We start from the raw sequence: 17,390 nt of genomic DNA on the forward strand, positions 1-17,390 counted from the left end.
TCTTAAGTAATATTATATATCTAATCTATACGATTTAGTACTTAGAAGGATTCTAAGTACAGTAGCGTCGGCGGTACATAGGTAATATACCTACGCACCGCGTACTAGCTATTTATGGTACACCCTAGTAACACGTAGTCTGTTCCGACTAATGTGTACATAGTCGTAACATTATAGCTATTAGATTCTTTACTACTTTAGTTATTACTTAAATAATTACTATAGTTATATATAAGTATTATATATAGTATTATAATAAGTATTATATATTAAGATTTAAGCTTTATAGTTTATTTCTAGTTTAGCGGTACTTTAGAATCGACCTATTTTTAACCCTAACCCGGGTAAAGTCCGAGTTAGGGTCGAAAAAAAATCGACCCGACCCTAACCCTACGAAGGCCTAGTAAAGATAAAACTAACTAGAACTAGTTCTATAATAATTTATAATAGTAAGCTACCACTAGAATTAAATAACGCTTAGTATATAACGAACCGTTACGTAGTATAGATTAATTAGTAGAATTAGTAAAGATTAATATACTTAGTATTAATTATACTAATTAAGATATTACGATTAATAATTATATAGATATAGTATCTTTATAATATATTTTATAATTCTACTCTTTATAGTTAATCTAAGTTATTATTACTTAGAATACCTTCTAGTATCTTTAGTATTATTATTATCTCTTTAGTACTAGTATATAGCTAATATATAGCGTTCTAACCTTTCTAAGTATAGCCCTTACTCGATTATAACCTACGAGCAGTCGTGATAAAATTATAGAGAGGCTTAGTAGATCGAGTATATAAAATAGATAAAAGTGTACTACACTAGAGTTCGGTATCTAGGAGTAAAAGTTTATCAATTATTATTTAATTAGGTATAGGGTCATATTCCGATAGCCAGAGGGCACTGTGCAACTAGTTAAAGTCTCCCCCTCAGCTGCTTACGTCGACCGAGGTTCGTATTAATCCCCTCAGCTGCTCACGTCGACCGAGGTTCGTATTAATCCCCTCAGCTGTGTACAAAATAAAATATTCGTAAGCTTCAGGAAGTCTTATTCGGCAAAGCTACTAAGGAGGTCCACCTACCACATATTCTTTTGCTTTCTAATTCTGCAAAGCGATGTACCTTTATTTACAAAGTGCCATTTTTTGGGCATCGTTGGCATTGCTGCTGACCTTGCTGTTCAAGGTTAGTACTGCAGAACGAAGTGTGCTTCGATTGTCCGGAACATTTTCCAGCTAGCGATTAACCTATACAGCTCATCTACGAGGTGCTCCTTTCGCCACTCCGTTCGATTCCTGGACCTCTAGCCGCAAAATTGAGTAGTTACTACCTCGTCCTTATTGACATTGCTGGATACCGGACCAGCCATATCCACAAATTGCATCAACAATATGGACCTGTTGTTCGTGTCGGTCCTAGTGAAATTTCATTCGCTGGACTAGCTGCAACAAGGGAGATCTATGGTCAAGCAACACCATACATGAAAGCACCTTGGTACGATGCGATGAGTGTAGAGCCTCTAGGTATCTTCTCAGAACGAGACCGAAAGAAGCACGCTGATCGCAGACGGTTGCTTAAGCCAGCATTCGGTCAAGCCGCCATCAACGAAGTCGAGCCCACAATTGATATGCTCGTGCTCAAGCTCGTGAATAGAATTCTGGAGGCAAGGGAAAATCCTGTCGACGTACTGTCGAGCTTCCGACGACTGTCTCTTGATGTCGTCGGCGAGTTGTTCTTTGGGCAGTCCTTCAAAGCTCTAGATGATGATCAGATGCCTCAATTTCTAGAATGGATGGACAACCAATTCGTCAGCCTTGGGATCAAGTATGCTTTTCCCCCTGTTCACTGGCTATTGCGACAGTTACCTTTCGAGGGCCTGCGTCAGATGATGCTAGGCCCTGAGCGTATTCGCGAGTATGGACGTAAAACCTTTGAGCAATACATCAACGAGAATAGCAGGGAGTCCACGCGTCGTGACCTATTGACCAAGTTTCTGTCTGCCAATCTGGCCGCGGAGAAGGCAGGAGAGAGCGCCGTACTGGGCGACCTCGAGATGCAGTGCGAGATAGGCAATTTGATTTTCGGCGGTACTGGTAGGTCACATACATCGTCATTGATGCAAATTCAGTCTGTCGATTGATTGTACTGATTTAAATCCATCAGACACCACAAGTACGACACTTACTTATTTATTCTGGGAGTTGGCCAAGCATCAAGCTTGGCAGGATCGCCTGCGGGAAGAATTGCTGGCCAACGTGAAATCGAACGACATTCCCAAGATGAGTGCTTTGGCTGACCTTCCCATACTCGATTCAGTCATCAACGAGAGCTTGCGACTACACCCTGCAGCGCCAGCGAGTCTTGTAAGAACGGCACCAGCTGGGGGCCGAGTGATCGATGGACAGTATGTTCCCGAAGGCGTGAGTGTCCAATTGTTTGTCTCGAGCCCGACTCATAGGTTCCTAGACCATCGTATCCATGCAATGCTACACAACTCATAGAGATGAGCTTGCCTTCCCGAAGCCAGAGACTTGGAATCCTGGCAGATGGCTAGACCACAAGAAAGACATTGGGGTAGATTCTGAACGTGCAAAAGAGCTTTTTATGCCGTTCTCGAGAGGTCCAAGAGCCTGCGCAGGTAAAGCGCTTGCCATAACGGAGCTGAAAGTAACGACAGCAGCTCTTGTGATGAGAGCACGCTGTCAACTAGGTCCAGCAACGACCGAGGAAGGTATGAAGATGATTGACCACTTTCTAGCCATGCCTAAAGCTGGAAAGTGTGAATTGTTGTTCGAAAAGCTTTGATCAGAAACAGAATACCACTGTCCGCGACCGACTGTGGATGGAGAGCGGACTAAGCTTAGGGCAATAGGCTGAGCCTAAGGTGTAGGTGATCTGTGTACGTGTTAAAACTTGTAGAAATATCCTTCGAGTATTCGAGCAAGATCAGCTCCTAGAACTTCCTCCTGAATTTGCCAACAATACAGAATTTCGGATTTAACGCTGGAGAAGACGGCTTGCTGTTTCTTACAGGCCAGGACTTATGCCCGTTTCTGTGCTTGGAGTCAGATAGGGTAACGGATTTAGGCAATTTTAGGTAGGTATTTCGATATCGTCCGCTGCTAATGCAAGGTCGATCAAAGAATTCCACTGTCCCATTCAGTAGGCGTGACTTAGCGCGTTCACAGCTTCTGTTAGAATAGTGTCGCTCGATGTTTCATTTTGGACCCGTTCTCTTTCGTTTCTTTTTCGCATCTCGTTTAAGATCACATAAGCAAGCCGGATGATAAGAAAGCTAGGCAGCAGTTACGATAAAGTGTACGAACAATGTCAATAGGCTAGAGGCTGATCACTCTACGAGCTCTAGCACCGCTGATTACAGTTTCGTGCTCGTAATCTGTTTGTCACGAGATATTAGACGTGTTAATGCGCTTGTATTAGTATATCGGTTCTAGTTCTCCCCTAGTTAGTTCTACCTTTCTTGATATTTTTTTAAATTAAATAAACTAAGTCTCTTTTAAAAAGATTTAATCTTTTAATTTTATATTAATTTATAAAATAAATTATTTATTAAACTAAAAACTTAAGCTTTATCTTATCTTAAATTAGTTATAAAGTTCTTTTATTTAACTAAAAATTAATTAAGTATAATAATTAGTATAAAAAGATAATATATTAATAATAATATTATTATTATTAAGGTAAAATTAAACTAAAAATAATAATAAAATCTAATTATTTTATTAATAATTAATATAATATTATAAGTATTATTTAAAAGTTTAATTTATTTTTTTTAATTTAATTATTTATTTTTAGATAAAATAATATTAAAAATTTATACTTAATACTAAGTTAATTTATAAGTTTTTTTTTTTAAAATAAAAGTTAAATAAAGTATCTTAATTAAAGATAGTTATTTATAATATATTATAATTAGTAAATATTATTTATAAAAAAATATAAATTAATTTTAGTATATTTACTACCTTTAAATAAAATAAGAAGTAAAAATATTTTATTATTTAATTATAAATATTATAGTTATAGTTTTATAACTTATTTATTATAACTAGTATATAACTACGATATAAAGTATACTAATTAAGAAAAAGTATCTAAAATAGCTTAGCTAAAGAGAAGATTTAGTAAAGTTATAAGATAATAAATAACTTAATTTAGATATAATATTAAAATATTAGTAATATTAGATTAAAACTTAATATCGTAGTATTATAAATATATTAAAAGATATCTAAACTATATATATATTATAGATTAGGTATAACTAATATTTTATAGTTATTTTATAATTAATCTTCTTTACTAATTCTACTAGTATCTTCTAAAGTACTTTTCTTATTATATTTATACTTCTTATTACTAACTAGCTAATATACTACTTTATTACTTATAATTAGACTTATTTATCTTAGGCCTAAAAACTTATATTATATAACTATAAAATATAATCTATATCTAATTTATATAGTATATATATTTTATAATTATATTACTTTTATATCCTTATACTCTTATTACTAAGGATAAGATTAGAAAAGTAAAAGATTAAGCTAGATATAAATAAAGCTCTTACTTAACTTTCTTTATATAAGATTAGTTTTAGACTAGCCCTATTCTAATTTCGTTTATAGCTATTTTCTAGTTTAGGCTACTTATAATATAGGTCTAGTCTTATATTTTAATATATATTTAAGTATTATAACTTATTATATAACTAGACCTATAGCTAAGTATATAACTAGGCGTATAGTAAGATATATATTAGAATATAGAATTAGGCCTATATTATAAGTAGCCTAAACTAAAAATAGCTATAAACGAAATTAGAATAGGGCTAGTCTAAAACTAATCTTATATAAAGAAAGTTAAGTAAGAGCTTTATTTATATCTAGCTTAATCTTTTACTTTTCTAATCTTATCCTTAGTAATAAGAGTATAAGGATATAAAAGTAATATAATTATAAAATATATATACTATATAAATTAGATATAGATTATATTTTATAGTTATATAATATAAGTTTTTAGGCCTAAGATAAATAAGTCTAATTATAAGTAATAAAGTAGTATATTAGCTAGTTAGTAATAAGAAGTATAAATATAATAGAAAAGGTACTTAGAAGGTATTAATAGAATTAGTAAGAGAGATTAATTATAAAGAATCTATTTAAGTAACTAGAGAGTATACTAGAATCTATATACTTATAAGTTATAATAACTTAATTAGTATTATTTATCTTAATTAATATACTTAGTACTAAGTACTACTAATTAGGCTAATTATACTAAGTACGGTAATCTTTATAGTTCAGTCTCGCTAAACCTTCCTTTACGTAAGGTCGGTTTTAGGCCAGTCCTATTCTGATTTAGTCCCTAGCTGATTCTGGTTTTGGGCCACTTTGTGACGTGGGCCCGGTCGTATGTCCTAGTACGTGTCTAGGTGTGCGCCTAGCCGTACGTCCAGTCGTATACCTGGCCGTAGGCCTGGCCGCATAACAAGTCATGACATCTCTAACCCGACCCTTATTAGGGTTAGGTTAAAGGGGGTCTAACCCTACTTCTAACCTTATCTAAGTCGGGTTAACCTTTTTTTAACCTTAACCCTAACTCTACTAGGGTCGACTCGGAAACCTTAAATAATCTAATTATACTAATAGTAGTTTAGCTTAATATACTAAAAGTTAAAAATAATTTTGATTATTACTTTAATAATTACTATAGTTAAATATAATATATATTATATAATAAAATTCAAGCTTTTTAGTCTATTTATAGTTTAGTATTATTTTAAATCGACCCGTTTTTAGCCCTAACCCTAGTTTAATCCGACCCGGGCAGGGTCCGGGTTAGGGTCGAAAAAAGGTCGACCCGACCCTAACTCTACGGAGGTCTAATTATAGTTAAGTTTAAGTAACTTGAACTTAACTCTTAACTTCGTATTAATATAATTTAGAATTATATATTATATTATTTAAAAGATTATTAGGTTAAGTTAATATATTTATACGTATTTAATTAAAAATAATATAAATATGTTATACCGCGTAGCGAGCTTATAAGCAGGGCTATACGTCTTATTCGTAAGCGAGGGTAACAGTAGACGTTTACGTTTGCGATCTATTTTATCGACGACCTACTTATGACTGACGTCGGTCGCAGAAAGCTTCAGAAGAGCCGCGACATATCCGCGCTCAGATTCAGCCTGATCAGAAACAACAGTGGAAGCTTTACAAACAAGGCAGTGGACAGACGACGCCGAAGGGAATAGGTATAAAGTGGATGGTAGTTATCGAACACACTACCTGCAACGTTTTGAAGAGATACTGCGCAGGTAAGGCAGCGTCATAGTGATGTTTGGCGCATTGAAGGAACAGCTTGGATAGCTCACAAGCGACAAGAGAGGCTGATTATAATGTCCCTCTGTCAACCTTGTGCCAGCCTGCCTAGCACGTGCCTAGAAGTCAAGTTGATGAGCCTAAAGGGAAGGTCTAGGTGTGCTCGCCCCGAGCCGACTTGAACTCTTTGTGGACAGCCATAGCCAATAGTGTCCAGTTTGCAGCGTGGGCGCGTCCGATGATTGGGTCCTGCCCAGTTGTCACAGAGGAAGGACTGAACAGCGACCCATACAGAGCATAGTGGTCTTGGTAGAAAGACCAGGGTGAGAGAACGTCAAAGCCTGCACATGATTGAATTCCGAGGCGCAAAAGTCGCTGTATGGAAAAAACGTACCGAACGTGGCAGTTTCGTGAGGCTTGCATTGACTTGCCTCTTTGTGGGTGCCGAAAATCGCACTCAAGCGGCAGCTTGGTTACAGGATAACATCGTGGACAGGCGCAACTTTCATACCACCCAACTTTTCCTCCCATCCTGTTCATTACCATCGACCATGCCAGACTAAGATGACACCAGTGACCGTCATCTCCGGAGGTCAAACAGGTGTGGATACCGCAGCTCTACTCGCGGCCAAAGCCTTCTCGCTTCCAATCTCAGGCTACGTGCCATTACACTACACCAATGAGCTCGGAGCCTACAGCATACCTGAGCGCTTTCGAGCAAATCTGGTCGAAACTGGCACTACTGCATCAGCATTACGGACAGAGTTGAATATCAAGCAGGCCGACGGTGTGCTTACTCTCCTCAGTGCTGAGGCTGGTAAGAGTGATGTGAGCAAAGGCACACAACTTGGGATTGACTATGCAAGGACGTTGGGCAAGGCAGAGGAGCAATTGTGCTTTGTCGATCTGACGACTCCGAACTCGGATGTAGAGGTTGAGAAAGTGGTGGCATGGCTCGTTTACCAGAAGGTGAGCAAGTGTGCGATTGGTGGTCCTCGTGAGAGTGAAGTGCCAGGTATCGAGCGACAAGCTGAGACCTTTTTGTTGAAAGTCTTTGATTTGCTTGAGAATATCTCTAAAGCTAGCGAGCACAACACAGCAGAGACAGCTTCGAGCAGCGATGTCCAAATTAATGGCTAATAAAACTATCTCATCTTTTCGTTGACTTTCTCGACTCCATTTTGTCAGACACAAATGACGATTAGTGACTGGCCTCAGGACCATTACTCCGTCCTCGCGCACAAAGCCTGCGCCAGGATTGTGGATCTCTTCGAACTACAACAATTTGTCCGGCTGCACTCTGGAGAGGATGGAGCACAGGTCAAACTTGATGCTGGTTGACTCACAAAGGCAGCCAGTAAATCCATGAAGATAACAGCCATCGAAGCGGTTTCGAAGTGTGATAGGTCTGCTGGAGGTCTCAAGTGAAGACTGCTCATAGACGTCACAGATTAGAGGACAGATTTGAGACCAAGCATTGATACCGCAGGATCTACCTCCTGGTATTGCGCTTGTGGTCATGATAGGCCTAGTTCTAGCAAGTGAGAGAACACCACCATCAACATCTGATCTAGCTCAAGCACTTGAAAGGCAAGAAATCAGTACCAAAGCAACCATCATAGCAGCCGCCTTCAGCTCGGAGTCATCTATCTTCTGTGCAAATCCTACATGTGCCTGGTCCCAGGCGTGGTCGCAAGGAACCCTCACGCGACGCTAATCCTTCGCCAAACGCATTCTCAATCGGACCGGTCTTGCAGGACAACTTGTCAGTGTCAAGTTGCTGGTAACTCTTTCTTCAATCTCGTGTGGAGGCAGTTCAAGCTTATCAAACTTCTGCAGCAATCTAACAACGACATATGACGCCTCGATCAGAGCGAATTGCTGTCCGATGCAGATCCTTGGGCCACCATTGAAGGGGAGGTATCTGTTAGCCGTTAGCATGAAAATTCTACTTCATCATTCACGGGGTTCTCAGCGTAGCTGTTCACAGCAAACAACTCTTGGGGAAACTTACTCCCAACCAGACTTTCGTCCAGCAAATCTTTCTGGTCGAAATTCCTCCGCGTCTGGACCCCATAAATCCTTACGGCGATGCATGACATGTGAGCTGAAGTTAACATCTGTTTGAGGCGGCAGGTATATCGGCGACTTGCCGTCTGGTCCGCCTCCCCTAGGCAATGTGGTAGCCTTGTTAGTTCGACGTCCGTTACCTGGTACGACAGTCCAGATTCGAAGCGTTTCATTCAGACAGTACTGCAGGTATTGACAGCTTTTCAGGTTGGCGAAAGTGATATCGTGCGGGTCTTCGTAGGTCCCGAAAGTGTCAATTACAGTACTTCTTAGTTTCTCGAAAACTTCTGGATTGCGGAGAAGTTGATGGAAAAACCAGGAGAGCAGACTTGATGTTGTATCACGTCCAGCGAGGAGGATGTTGAGCAGCTGTCCGCGCAACTCGAGTGGATCCTTTGTTTGCTGCCCAAGCGCCTCAAGAAGAATGTACTTGTGCTTCTTTTGACCTTCTTCCATCTTCTTCTCAGTATTGAGGTTGCCTCGCAGCGCTAGGTTCACGTAGTAGTCCACGAACTCATGGACGACTTTATTGTTTTCTTTATATTCGCGTGGGTTGTGTAGCCAGTACATATCGCCCAGACGAAAACTCCTAGCCATGTGCGCTTGGGCTGAGTCGAAATTGTGTGCGAATGCCTTCTCCAGACCAGTCTTTTGAGAATTGGAGGTAGGCATTTCGAGGATCTGGCTATCGACAGATTCGCCGAAGAGGAACTCTGTGGCGGAGTCGAGGGTGAGACGGAAGAATAAGGTCTGTATATCGATTTCGGAAGTCCAGCCGTCGGCTTCCACAGGTCCAATAGCTTTCATCATGGTTTGGACATGGTTCTCTTCCAGGTCAAGGTCCGATATTTGTTCACGAGCGAACTGTGGCTACAGTACTGTTAGCTGCTAGGAGAGACGAGGCCAATCTGACTCACTCTGAGCATAGCACGGCTGTGTTCCCATCCTTTGTTGTCTTGAACGAACTGCTACCGTCATTGATTGTCCATGTACCATCATATTGAGCACTCACAATCCCGTCACCCAGTGTGCGAACCATGTTTCCACGTCTTGCAGGACCCAGGTCGTAGTCAGCGAACTGAGTGGCTAACATGGCTTTGATGTTTTCTGGATCGCTTGTAAAGTATATGATTTGTCCCATAGTTTCATTCTTGAAGGTTGACACCTCCCGCCCATGTATTTTGCTCATTAGCTGCTGTCGATCAATCAACATATCTGGGAATAGCTTCTTCTTGTCGGCATTCAAGATATATCTGACATGCTTGATTCCCAATATTCCACAATCTGGATACATTGGTGCATCTTGACAACCGAGTGCCTCTGCTTTCGCTATCGGAGTCGTCAGCGTAAACTTGGCCATTTCCCCATGAGCACCGGAACCTGTTCGACTGTTCAACAACCAACACGTGGAGCTGCATACCTGCATGACGACGTCGCTGGATGATTGTGACAACGAGTCTGTGAATTATCAGGGCCAGTACTGCCCAGACCGGGACGAGAACGGAAAAGTGCATGGTAGTGTTAGATCTGGGGTTCAAACTCGAAACGTATCACTTTGAAAGATATCTGATGGTGCTGGCACACACGTCGGCACAAAGAGAAGGAGCTGCAAGCAATACAAGTGACGCTGAATATAAGTGCGAGAGCAACGCTCGAGTTGTACCTAGCTAACATCTCTTATTAGGCATCCCGGAGCAACAGGGCTTGACCCAGGCCATCAGAAGCCCTGATAGCATCATCAGTGCATCAGCTTGCTCCTTCAGAACTGTTGGACCCTTTTGAGTTGACACGAAGCAGTCGAATACGATAACGAGCGCGAAGTGCTCAGCAGGTGGATGCGGACTTTTGATATCATCCGTCGGTGCAACGTTTACTCGACGGGAAGGAACGACCTTGGGGCCGGCCTCCTAAGCCACATCCTTCGGAAGGTCTAGCGATGATCACAAATTCTATCTCAACCACTGGACGCGCTTGTCGATGGACGACTTTGCTAGCACTACTATTCTGGGGTTGTCCAGGTAGCCGTATACAAGCAGAACTTAGCGCTGACACGAAATGGATTGCGTGTCGACGTGATCAGCTTGGTTGATGGGTTGAGCTCCGCTTTATCAAAGCACACACCCAAGTTGGAGTCACGTATCGAATACGCTAGACCCATGTCTGACTGCAACGTTTCATGAAGAAGCTGGATTTCGTAAAATCGAACAATGCTAGGGCTAGTGGTTACATCTCTCAGCGACGACTTCCCACTCTTAGTTACTCTATTCGTTCATGAACATCAACCTCTTTCTTTTGGGGGCAACATCACTCGGTTACAATGGCTGGTCAGCAATTGCTATCATCTGAAGGCTCGTCATGGTAAGCCGAAAGGCCTATGGTCACCTCTCTCCACGTCTTTGACACTTTCGGGAACAACGCCATGATCCGGAGGCACGATAATAAGGCCGTGTAATCATGGTGGATCGTCTCGAAAACGTTTGATGCTTCTGCTATGGGTTTGCGGTTCTTGACCACCACCGACCTGCTTCAGTCAGTTCATGACAATCGCAGTAGCACTTGAATGCTTTCCACTTTCAGCGAAGGTCATGCATCGATTGCTCTTAGCTCTTATAACTTATGTCTTCCAAGTATAGCACCACCATCTGTAACCACGTGTGCACCATTCAAATGTTTAGCTGCTGGACTAGCCAAGAACGTTACCAGACCCGCGATATCTTCTGGAGCTCCCAGCCTGCCATTCGGCGATGCTTCTGCAATCTTCTCCACACCACCACTCATTTCCATCAAACCATTAGCCATCTTAGTAGGATAGAAGCCTGGACACACCGCGTTGCACATAATATGTCTTGGGCCTAGGTCTACAGCTAGGTTCTTCGTGAGATGTAATGCCGCTGCTTTTGAAGCTGAATACCCATAGGTTGCCTGTTGACCTAAGGTACCGACCTCGATGCCGGCCACAGATGCGGTCACGATGACCCTGCTTGGATCTGCTTTCGAGGCCTTGACTCGCAGCAAAGGCTCGAATTTCTGCACGGTATAGAATATGCTCTTGACGTTCAAGTCCATGACCTTGCTGAAAGCCGACTCAGGGTGTGTCTCAAATTTCTCACCCCATGTCGCACCAGCATTCGCGAACAGAATATCGACGTGATCGGTAGTCTTCTTGATCTCTGCCACAAGTCTTTCTATTTCAGACACTTTGCTAGAGTCTGCCGCAATCGCTATCGCTTCGGCGCCTGGAGCCTTGTTCGGGAGAGCATTGAGAGCCTTCACTGCTTCCTCGCAAGCTTTGGCTTTTCGAGAGGTAATATAGACTTTGGAGCAGCCAGACTGCATGAAACTGGGACAATTAGCACGAGCTTCCAGTCATGGAAGTAGAAAGATAGCTCACCCCGAGGCAACGTTGAGGCCAAGTCCTCTGGAACCTCCTGTCACTACCGCGACCTTGCCATCTAATCGAAAGATGTTCTGGAAATTGTCCAGCTTGACATCCTGCTCGGCGGACATGATGGTAGAGCTAGAGTGAAACGCTGCTTCTGTCAAGATGGAAGAGGATCTGAATCGAGAAAGCTATACAGATATGATAGAGTGTCGATCTACGGTACTCTATTTTCGTTGAACGGTAGTATTTCACAAAGAACAAGCCGGACTCTATCGCGAAGATAACCCATCGTCAAGTTAAATGCAATCATCAAAACTCTACTGCTCTGTTTCGTAACAAGAATCGAGCCGAGGCAGCACGAAAGCAACGGAGATTGGAAAGGTTCGAAGCCAGTAGCTACTATATCGACAGTAAAAGTGTCTGATTATAGCCGTGGAGTACCCCCTTGAAGCGGCAACATGACTCCCGCATTGCTCACGGTCTCGCCTTTTCGGATTTCTTGTCCTGTTTCTTAACACTCTTCCACTCCATACCCAACGACGACACAAATATCCAGCAGGATAATGCCAAAGCCAAGTACCAAATTAATCTGGTGGAGTCATTGTAGACTTTAAGGACCTTCGACGTATCGTTCTCTAGCGCAAGATTCCGAAGTGATGCTGCATCGCCATTACTGATCGTGCGATGGTCGAAGTTTGGCAGAATGTTATTCAAGCCTTGAGACAATCTGGTGTCAAGCAAAGTTTGCGACACGGTGACGAAAATCGTTCCTCCAAGTATGTTGACAAATTGCAATAGTGAGAGGCCTCTCGACAGATCACTCTCGGGCAAGACAGCTTGCGCGGCGACCGTGGGCTGTTGAAGGATAAGACCGAGCCCTAGTCCTGCAACGATCTGTTTGGTGTTAGTCTCAACACATCTGCGAAACTACTTGTTGTTACATACCTGATATCCGATCCACATGCCAGCTCCAACGTTGGCTTCCCAGGTGGTAATCAATCCTGCGCCAACAACAAGAAGAGCACTTCCGCCGATCAGAAACGGCGTATAGTATCCCAAAGCACTCGTCGCAATGCCACCACCAACGACGGCAAGAACATTGCTCAGGAGTAACGGTATCAAGGACAAACCTGAGCTCTCTGGTGACTTTCCCTGAATAACCTGGAACCAAATCGGTAGGTAAAAGGCGTAGATCACTAACACAGATCCTATGCCTATGCTCGCTATGCAGCCCACAAGCACACTGCGTTGCAGGATAATCCTAGGAGGTACTGTTGCTTTGTCCTTCTGCCGAACTTGCCATGCCACGAAGGCCACACCACAAACGCCAAAGACGACAAATAAGACGATGACGCGGTAGTTGCTCCAGCTGTACTCGCTTCCACCCCACCGGATAGCAAACAGCAAGCATGTTATGGCTGGCGCAATCAGTGCGAAACCTAGCGGATCCAACTGCTTGAGCTTGCCTAGTGCCGTGTCTGCTGGCTTAGTTGGAGGTGGACGACTCGGGGTAAGGAAGAAGAGTAGGACCAGTGATGATGCTCCGACGGGAACATTTATCCAGAAGGTCCAACGCCACGATACCGCCGTCAGATAGCCACCAAGTACTGGACCGATGATTGACGCAACCCCGAACACAGCTCCCAGACCGCCGAGGTATTTAGGCCTTGCTTGTAGCGGCACCAACAGACTGACGAGCAGGAATGCACCTGCTGAAATTCCTGCTCCACCAATGCCCTGAACAACCCGACCGACGATGAGAGCGCTTGAGTTTGGAGCCGCTGCACATATTATGGACCCAATTTCAAAGATTGCGACAAGGGAGAGGAGAACCCATTTCGTCGAATAGTATTTGTACACCAGGCCGAAGGACAATTGGAATATGGAGAGAGGAAGCAGAAACCCTGACTCGTACCATGCGACATCTCCAAAACTCTGGAAGTCGTTGGTAATGGTTGGTATCGCAGTGCCGATAATCGTTCGATCCTGTGCAGAATGTCAATATGGGTGTCCAGGATTGAGCGTTGTCTTGCATCTCACCAGTGCCACAAGGAAGACAGCCATATAGACAGCAGCCATAGCAGGCAGTACGACCTTTCGAGAAGGGTATACCTTGGTGTCCTCATCTTGCTGCTCCTGTCCACCGCCAGCCTCCTTATTCGACATATTGCTCGCAGTCAACTATGGTCGCCAGCTAAGGACTAGATGTTGTCTTCGAGCTAAATCTAGTAGTGTATTAATTCTTGAATACTGAATAGGTTCTGCTATGGCGTTGGACATCATCTCCTTGATATAGGATGTCCTTGAACTGCTACAATCCAATTCAATAGCATTATCACTGGCAAGGCCGAGTCGTTCGGGTGATACCGAAATGACTTCGGTGAGTGCTCCGAAGATGTAAATCCGCCAGGAACGAGAGGCGTGTATGTGGTTGATGAAACTAGGTCTAGACCTCGTCATTTGACCCGAAACAGTTATAAACGAGCTTCTATTAACTGTTTATGGCATATTCTCAGTAGTATAGATGGTCATTACCGCTCGAAGCATTGGTTACATCGATGTTCTGTACCTCGAATTACATCATGCAAGCCGCCACAGAACCTACTAGCTTCAAATAGGAAAGGGTTTTCTCGGGGGCGCGCCCGAGACCTCTTGACGCGTACCTTCCTTCTATCTCAAGTTCCTCCCCTTACGTGCCTCGAAGCAATGTGTCAGTGGCTCAGATTGATGGCGAGCACTGCGGGGAGTTATGAAGACTCAAGCTTGCGAGCCGTGCGCGAAGCGTAAGGTGCGCTGTGATAAAGGAGAGCCTTGCTCCAATTGCAAACGAAGAAAAAAAGACTCCTGCACATATTCCGAAGCTTCGCCCGCAGACCGTATCAGAAGACTTGAAGCCTTTGTGCGGAATCTTGGTGGCGATCCGAACGATCCTTTTGTTGATGCGCTTTCGGACGCCGCTTCAGCTAGTAGGGTCCAGCATGGTCCTCGCAACGAACCCCCGTTACAATTAGCCACCCCATCCTCGAGGACAGCCACCGAACCTCATTCGACAAGTCTGCCAGCCACTCCTGCAACTGTCGCTGGAAGCACTGTATCAGTGCCCTCTCTTCAGGATGTCCAACGATCAGACGTCCGGAGCTACGGCGAAGGTACAGATCCAGTCATCTCCAAAGACAATGGTCAGCTTTTCTACCTCGAATCGTACGTATCAAGACGTACCCTGTTGCTAGTCGTGCTGACCCTCAAGGCGCGCATGGCACGGTGGCCTGAATGCTAGCAGATACGAAGGCATTAATAGCGAGATGGCCACGACAAGCCCGTTCCTGACTATGGACAATCCTGATGCCTTTTCGACGCTACTCAGTAGAAGAAGCTCACGTCAACCATATGAGTGCTATCCCTCACAGTATGACCACGATATCCTCTGGCAGACATTTCAGGTCAGAGTCAGTCCATTCGTTAAAACACCTTTCAGCTGGATGCTAGCTAGACTATGTTCTGCCTCGACTCAGCCGGAGCTTCGTACACGAATGACCTACGCGGAGCATGCTCTCATGTTCTCTATATACTTCATCAGTATTGTCAGTTTATCCGAGGAGGAATGCAGACGGATGTTGAGTCAAGAGAAAGACTCGCTCGTTGCTGGATATCAGGTACTATGCGAAGAAGCGTTGTGCTGGACGAACTGGCTTTGTATCACAGATATCACGGTCATCAAGGCCTTGACTCTATACATGGTGACCTATTCTCCCACACGATATCATTGCTGTTGGCTAACAAGGCTTTAGATGGCTGGTATGGATCGACTGAGTATACAGAGTTTGTGGTCTTTGATGGGACTGGTGATTCGAAACGCAGAAAGGCTGGGCATTCATCGCGATGGAACTCTTCTAGGTCTTTCACCCTTTGAAGTCGAAGAACGACGTCGAGTTTGGTGGCAGCTGCAACACGTTGATTTGGCACTTGCGATCAAGGGTGGATTGACTCCTCTTACATTGATGGCCGACTGGGATGCGAAGCTGCCTCTCAATATTGAAGACGATGACATGAAAATGACTGCGACAGAAATGCCGAAAGAAAGGAAAGGATTGACCAGCTTATCATACTGCCTGTATACTTATTGGGTTCTCAATGAGCAACGTCGGTTCTTTCGGGATCGACAGCTTCGCTTTCGATTATCCTGGCAAGCAAGCACGTCGCTGAAACAAACGGACAAAGACTCGTTGCTTGATGAGCTTGAGACTGGTATCGGTCAGAATTTCCTGCAATACTGCGATCCTCTCAGACCCATAGACGTGCTAATTCAGTTCTCGGCTAAAGCATTGATCCTCGTTATGCGGATACGAGCTTTGCACCCCTTGGTCTACGGCGACAACTCAACACAAGCCACACAAGAAAGTCGGGATGAGCTTTTGGAACTCTGTGTCCGGTGCTTGGAATACAGTATTGCGACTCGCTTACAATCATTGCTCCAAAACTTCCAGTGGTGGGTCAAAGGCATATTTTCGTGGTTGGCACGTAAGTGAAGTCTATTGGTTTCGTCCTTCTCATCTGGCTGACATACCTAGTCATGTGTGTCATTGTGGAAGTGTTGCAGCAACAGGATGAAGCCAGGACCGAGCGATTGTGGAGTCTGCTAGCTGACCTATACTCGGCTAACACGACTCTGTCAGACCTCACAAGGGATCGCAGAAAACACCACATGGCAAAGCTCATAGTCTCGGCTTGGAAAGCACGGCAAGATCGGTCGAGCAGTGGTACCTCCAGCGCCACGCCCACGTTTATCACGGACTTGGAATCGCGACTGTCTGCCTTCCGGGCACGGAATGGACAAAATCATACAGACACCACTATGCAACAGCAAAACACTGTCCAACCCTTCGATCCTACTCTCTCAGACAGCTACCTTGCAAGCCTAGATACTGATACCATTGATTTTGACCTTCAAGATATTGATTGGTCATACTGGAGCAGCATCAGCTAGATTGAAGTGCTCGAAACTTCCTCGACGAATTTCGCTTATGATCTCGCTAATCTATGTCGAGGCATAAACGGTTCTCCAATTGCAAGTATCTTCTGCGCTGCCATTCGTGACTCACCGATACTCCGCTGGTCCTACAGGATGGATTTGCAAGAAAGTGCAGTACACGATTTCGCCAAGTACTTGAGGTCGTCAGCAGAAGCAAACGAACTTGTATAATTGGCGTTCGGTACGATGCGCGTGCAGAGTTCATGCTTTCTTTGTACCACCTGTGCCACCCTCGCGTCGGTCCTGCAGCTTACACGAAGTGCTCGCTGAATTTACCAATACGATTGAGTCTCGGCACTCAGTCTTGGCCCGGATACGAGGATTAGCGAAACTTCAATCGCACGACGATAGCACGTCGAGTTGCGCCAAACACAGTGCTGGAGATGACTTGCCTCGGGACATAGAGAGTGACTAGTTGCTGCAATTCATACAATCATGTCCGGTATACTCGAGACTTCTGAGTATGCACAGCGACCACCAGCAACGTGGAAAGAGGTGGTCAATATGTCGCTAAAAATGGTCGCCAAGATTCCC

At 43.7% G+C, this 17,390-nt stretch overlaps 6 protein-coding genes across 6 annotated transcripts; 3 read left to right on the plus strand and 3 right to left on the minus strand.

Annotated features, from left to right (window-relative positions):
• Window positions 1-1,496: 1,496 nt before the first annotated feature.
• On the plus strand, window positions 1,497-2,517 carry LTR64_008350 (uncharacterized protein; the record flags this gene model as incomplete). Its single annotated transcript, XM_064902665.1, has 2 exons — window positions 1,497-2,109; window positions 2,180-2,517. 2 exons carry the CDS (start codon window positions 1,497-1,499, stop codon window positions 2,515-2,517), a joined length of 951 nt encoding a protein of 316 aa, XP_064750804.1.
• A 4,422-nt stretch (window positions 2,518-6,939) lies between these two features.
• Window positions 6,940-7,716, plus strand: LTR64_008351 (uncharacterized protein; the record flags this gene model as incomplete). Its single annotated transcript, XM_064902666.1, has 2 exons — window positions 6,940-7,344; window positions 7,564-7,716. 2 exons carry the CDS (start codon window positions 6,940-6,942, stop codon window positions 7,714-7,716), a joined length of 558 nt encoding a protein of 185 aa, XP_064750805.1.
• Window positions 7,717-8,088: 372 nt separating this feature from the next.
• On the minus strand, window positions 8,089-9,805 carry LTR64_008352 (uncharacterized protein; the record flags this gene model as incomplete). Its single annotated transcript, XM_064902667.1, has 4 exons — window positions 8,089-8,299; window positions 8,390-9,315; window positions 9,363-9,410; window positions 9,458-9,805. The coding sequence occupies 4 exons, from the start codon at window positions 9,803-9,805 to the stop codon at window positions 8,089-8,091; spliced, it is 1,533 nt and encodes a 510-aa protein (XP_064750806.1).
• A 1,247-nt stretch (window positions 9,806-11,052) lies between these two features.
• LTR64_008353 (uncharacterized protein) lies at window positions 11,053-11,952 on the minus strand (the record flags this gene model as incomplete). The annotated part of the gene is made up of 2 exons (XM_064902668.1): window positions 11,053-11,785; window positions 11,837-11,952. 2 exons carry the CDS (start codon window positions 11,950-11,952, stop codon window positions 11,053-11,055), a joined length of 849 nt encoding a protein of 282 aa, XP_064750807.1.
• A 349-nt stretch (window positions 11,953-12,301) lies between these two features.
• On the minus strand, window positions 12,302-13,993 carry LTR64_008354 (uncharacterized protein; the record flags this gene model as incomplete). The annotated part of the gene is made up of 3 exons (XM_064902669.1): window positions 12,302-12,721; window positions 12,773-13,813; window positions 13,868-13,993. The coding sequence occupies 3 exons, from the start codon at window positions 13,991-13,993 to the stop codon at window positions 12,302-12,304; spliced, it is 1,587 nt and encodes a 528-aa protein (XP_064750808.1).
• A 1,622-nt stretch (window positions 13,994-15,615) lies between these two features.
• LTR64_008355 (uncharacterized protein) lies at window positions 15,616-16,811 on the plus strand (the record flags this gene model as incomplete). Its single annotated transcript, XM_064902670.1, has 2 exons — window positions 15,616-16,345; window positions 16,396-16,811. The coding sequence occupies 2 exons, from the start codon at window positions 15,616-15,618 to the stop codon at window positions 16,809-16,811; spliced, it is 1,146 nt and encodes a 381-aa protein (XP_064750809.1).
• Window positions 16,812-17,390: the final 579 nt, after the last annotated feature.

Source organism: Lithohypha guttulata (assembly GCF_036872675.1).
Source record: "Lithohypha guttulata strain CCFEE 5908 chromosome Unknown scaffold_9, whole genome shotgun sequence".
NCBI classification, from domain to species: domain Eukaryota; kingdom Fungi; phylum Ascomycota; class Eurotiomycetes; order Chaetothyriales; family Trichomeriaceae; genus Lithohypha; species Lithohypha guttulata.